At 39.2% G+C, this 4398-nt stretch overlaps 1 protein-coding gene across 1 annotated transcript; it reads right to left on the minus strand.

Annotated features, from left to right (window-relative positions):
- Nucleotides 1-2721: 2721 nt before the first annotated feature.
- Nucleotides 2722-3509, minus strand: LOC308608091 (small ribosomal subunit protein eS27-like). The gene has a single exon (XM_081220764.1). The coding sequence runs from the start codon at nt 3483-3485 to the stop codon at nt 3231-3233; it is 255 nt and encodes an 84-aa protein (XP_081076890.1). The 5' UTR covers nt 3486-3509; the 3' UTR covers nt 2722-3230.
- Between the last annotated feature and the right edge of the window lie 889 nt (nt 3510-4398).

Raw genomic sequence — 4398 nt, forward strand, 5'->3', positions numbered from 1 at the left:
TAGCGTTTTCCTAGATAATAGTTGAGGGAAGGTCTTCCAAAGAGAACAGTGACTGCAGCTTATCATGAAAAGGTCTCCTGGACCCAAGGAATCCAGGAACTCTGATGGCTTTGCTTCTTGGTCCTTCATTGCAGATGAAATATGGTGTCACATGACAAGGCAAGCTGCATGTGGTGGGAGATGCATTCCTGTGGCCTGGCTCTGCAACGGAGAGCAGGAGTGCCCGGATGGGGCGGACGAGCAGTGTGGTAAGTGGTCTCACCGCTGTGTCCTGTTGTGTATCATGCACTCACCCACACCTGGCCCTTATTGCTATGTGCCTGGTTGACAGTCAGTTCTCATGGTTTTCACCCTCTTAGGGGGTGTTCAGAAATGTTGGTAGTCCTGGGTGTCTTGGTAGTGTAATTCGAGTGTCAGAAGTAGCCTAACCTTTGAAATCATAGTAAAATTGGTTTAAATCTACTCCACGTGCAGTGGGAGCTTAGAGTCCCACCAGTTCCCGCCAGGTTTGTGCAGAGGAGCCTGGCTTACAGCGTTTTGGCGTCACCTCTGGAGCACCCTCCATTTTGGTTGAATTGTTGAGCTTGTGGGTATCTGCACTGCATGTGTCCACCTGTTCTTTGGCCTCAGCTGCAGCAAACACACACTGCACTGCTCTCCACCTTCAGATTCCTGCTCGTTCCTTTTGGAGCAGTTCAGCTCTCCTGCCAAGTTCTGCCTTAGGAATTTCACCATAAGTTCTAAGCTATATCTCAAGGTATTTTTCTCAGGTTAAAAAAAAAAGTTCCACCCCTAAGGGAAATTCTGGTGCTGTTAAAATAATTTATTATTTCACCTTGCTGCACTAGTTAAGGCTGATTTGATTATGACTCATAGAATCCAAATGAAGCTAAGGTAAGCTGGCTTAGGAATTTATTGTAAGGATACTATGGTTTCTAATGGAACTCAAAGAAGACTACCTGGGCCTTGGGACAGTGTCTCATAGTAAAAACACATATCTCCGAGGATCAAAGACAATTGCCCCGGAAGGGGAAATCCACACGTGTTGGCCAGACACCCTCAGAAATGTCTATAAGATGACCTACTGAGCCCACAGGATCTGAGTCCATTTCCTCAAAGAGATAAGGGTTCAAGTGCATCATTGACTATAGGATATATCACATACACAGACCACTTTTATGTATAATCATTTTCAAATTTTTAAAAACATCATTGCGGGGCTTCCCTGATGGCGCAGTGGTTGAGAGTCTGCCTGCCGGTGCAGGGGACACGGGTTTGAGCCCTGGTCTGGGAGGATCCCACATGCCGTGGAGCAGCTGGGCCCGTGAGCCACAACTACTGAACCTGCGCGTCTGGAGCCTGTGCTCCGCAACGAGAGAGGCCGCAACAGTGAGAGGCCCGTGCACCGCGATGAAGAGTGGCCCTGGCTCGCCGCAACTGGAGAGGGCCCTTGCGCAGAAAAGAGGACCCAACACAGCCAAAAATAAATAAATAAATAATTAAATAACTTTTTTAAAAAAGGTAAAAAAAAAAGAAGTCATTGCTTTACAAAATCAAAAAACTTCTTTTTAAAAATTTTATTTTTTAAATTTTTATTTTAGTTTGGAGTACAGTTGGTTTACAATGTATTAGTTTCAGGTGTACAGAAAAGTGATTCAGTTATACATATACATCTATTCTTTTTCAAATTCTTTTCTGATTTAGGATATTATAGAATATTGATTAGAGTTCCCTGTCCTATACAGTAGGTCCTTGTTGGTTATCTAATTTAAATATAGTAGTGTATATATGTCAATCCCAAACTCCCAATTTATCCCTTCCCCTGCCACCTTTCCCTTTTGGTTATCATAGGTTTGTTTTCTAAGTCTGTGATTGTTTCTGTTTTGTAAGTAAGTTCATTTGTATAATTTTTTTTATTGAAGTATAATTGACTTACAATATTTTATTAATTTCAAGTATATAACGTAGTGATTCGATATTTTTATACATTATAAAATGATCACCATAATAAGTCTAGTTATGATATGTCACAATACAAAGATATTACATAGTTATTGACTATATTCCCCACACTGTACATTTTATACCTGTGACTCATTTATTTTGTAACTGGAAGTTTGTACCTCTTAACCTGCCTCACCTATTTTCCTAATCCCCCCCTACCCACCTCCCTCTGGCAACCACCAGTTTGTTCTCTGTATTTATGAGCTTGTTTCTGTTTTGTTATGTTTGTTTGTTTTTAAAAAATTTTTATTGGAGTATAGTTGATTTACAGTGTCATGTTAGTTTCAAGTGTACAGCAAAGTGAAGCAGTTATACATATACATGTATCCACTCTTTTTTAGATTCTTTTCCCAAGTAGGCCATTCCAGAGTATTGAGTCCCTGTGCTATCCAGTAGGTCCTTATTAGTTACCTATTTTGTATATAGTAGTGTGTATATGTCAATCCCAGTCTTCTAATTTATTCCTCCCCCCTCCCTTACCCCTTGGTAACCATAAGTTTATTTTCTACATCTGTAAGTCTGTTTGGTAGGTAAGTTCATTTGTACCCTTTTTTCTAGATTCCATGTATAAGTGATATCATATGATATTTGTCTTTCTCTCTCTGACTTACTTCACTCAGTATGACAATCTGTAGGTTCATCCATGTTGCTGCAAATGGCATTATTTCGTTCTTTTTTATGGTTGAGTCATATTCCATTGTATATATGTACCACATCTTTTATTTATTTATTTATTTATTTATTTATTTATTTATTTATTTATTTATTTATTTATTTATTTATTTATTTATTTATTTATTTATTTATTTATTTATTTATTTATGGCTGCATTGGGTCTTTGTTGCTGAGCGGGGGCTCCTCTTCATTGCAGTGCATGGGCTTCTCATTGTGGTGGGTTGTTGCAGAGCACGGTCTCTAGGTGCACAGGCTTCAGTAGTCATGCGGGCTCAGTAGTTGTGTCATGCGGGCTTAGCTGCTCTGCGGCATGTGGGATCTTCCCAGACCAGGGCTGAAACCAGTGTCTCCTGCATTGGCAGGAGGATTCTTTTTTTTTTTTTTTGCCCATAATCAAAACTTTATTGAAATAGTGACACCAAAATAGGAGAGTGCTGTTGTATACCTTACAAAATTAAACATAATTACATTATCTTGGTAGATTAACTGGAATTACTGAACTGATAAGGCTTTCTGAGATAGAACACAAATTCAGGCAGTTGTGTGGATCATTAGTGTTGCTTTCTTCTAAATGAACACGCTTCTATGAGTCTGGCCTTTCCTCCTGTCGGCTGGCACAACACGGTTGAACAACCTACACAAAGCACCACTGTCTGAGTATGGCTGAAAACTGTGGTAATCTCATAGCAGCCTGGACATGTTACATCCATAAAATAAGAATTTGGACTTTGAACCAGCCGTTTCTTTTTATGTTTTTTCTTTTCTTCTTCCAAAGAAGGATGCAGTAAATCTCTAGCCAAAGGCATGTTGATCCTTTTGCAAGCCCAGCCCGTGCATGGCAGGAGGATTCTTAACCACCACGCCACCAGGGAAGCCACATCTTCTTTATCCATTCCTCTGTTGATGGACATTTACGTTGCTTCCATGTCCTGGCTCTTGTAAATAGTGCTGCAGTGAATATTGGGGTGCATGTATCTTTTCAAATTATGTTTTTCTCCAGACATATGCCCAGGAGTGGGACTGCTGGATCATATGGTAATTCTGTTTTTAGTTTTTTAAGGAACCTTCATACTGTTTTCCGTAGTGGCTGTACCAATTTACATTCCTACCAACAGTGTAAGAGGGTTCCCTTTTCTCCACACCCTCTCCAGTATTTATTGTTTGTAGACTTTTTGATGATGGCCATTCTGAACGGTGTGAGGTGGTACCTCATTGTAGTTTTGATGTGCATTTCTCTAATAATTAGTGATATTGAGCATCTTTTCATGAGCTTTTTGGCCATCTATATGTCGTCTTTGGAGAAGCATCTGTTGAGATCTTCTGCCCATTTTTTGATTGGGTTGTTTGTTTTTTTGATATTCAGCTGCATGAGCTGTTTGTATATTTTGGAGATTAATCCCTTGTTGTTTGCTTCATTTGCAAATATTTTCTCCCACTCTAAGGGTTGTCTTTTCGTTTTGTTTATGGTTTCCTTTGCTGTGCAAAAGCTTTTAAGTTGAATTAGGTTTCATTTATTTATTTTTGTTTTTATTTTCATTACTCTAGGAGGTGGATCCAAAAAGATTTTGCTGTGATTTATGTCAAAGAGTGTTCTTCCTATGTTTTCCTTTAAGGATTTTATAGTATCTGACCTTACATTTAGGTCTTTAATCTGTTCTGAGTTTATTTTTGTATATGGTGTTAGAGAATGTTCTAATTTCATTCTTTTACATGTAGCTG

This window comes from Mesoplodon bidens, assembly GCF_964165515.1.
Source record: "Mesoplodon bidens genome assembly, chromosome: 20".
In the NCBI taxonomy this organism is placed as follows: domain Eukaryota; kingdom Metazoa; phylum Chordata; class Mammalia; order Artiodactyla; family Ziphiidae; genus Mesoplodon; species Mesoplodon bidens.

Bases quoted from the DNA above. Each gene is read 5' to 3' on its own strand.
- LOC308608091 (XM_081220764.1), bottom strand. From the start codon at position 3,485: ATGCCTTTGGCTAGAGATTTACTGCATCCTTCTTTGGAAGAAGAAAAG.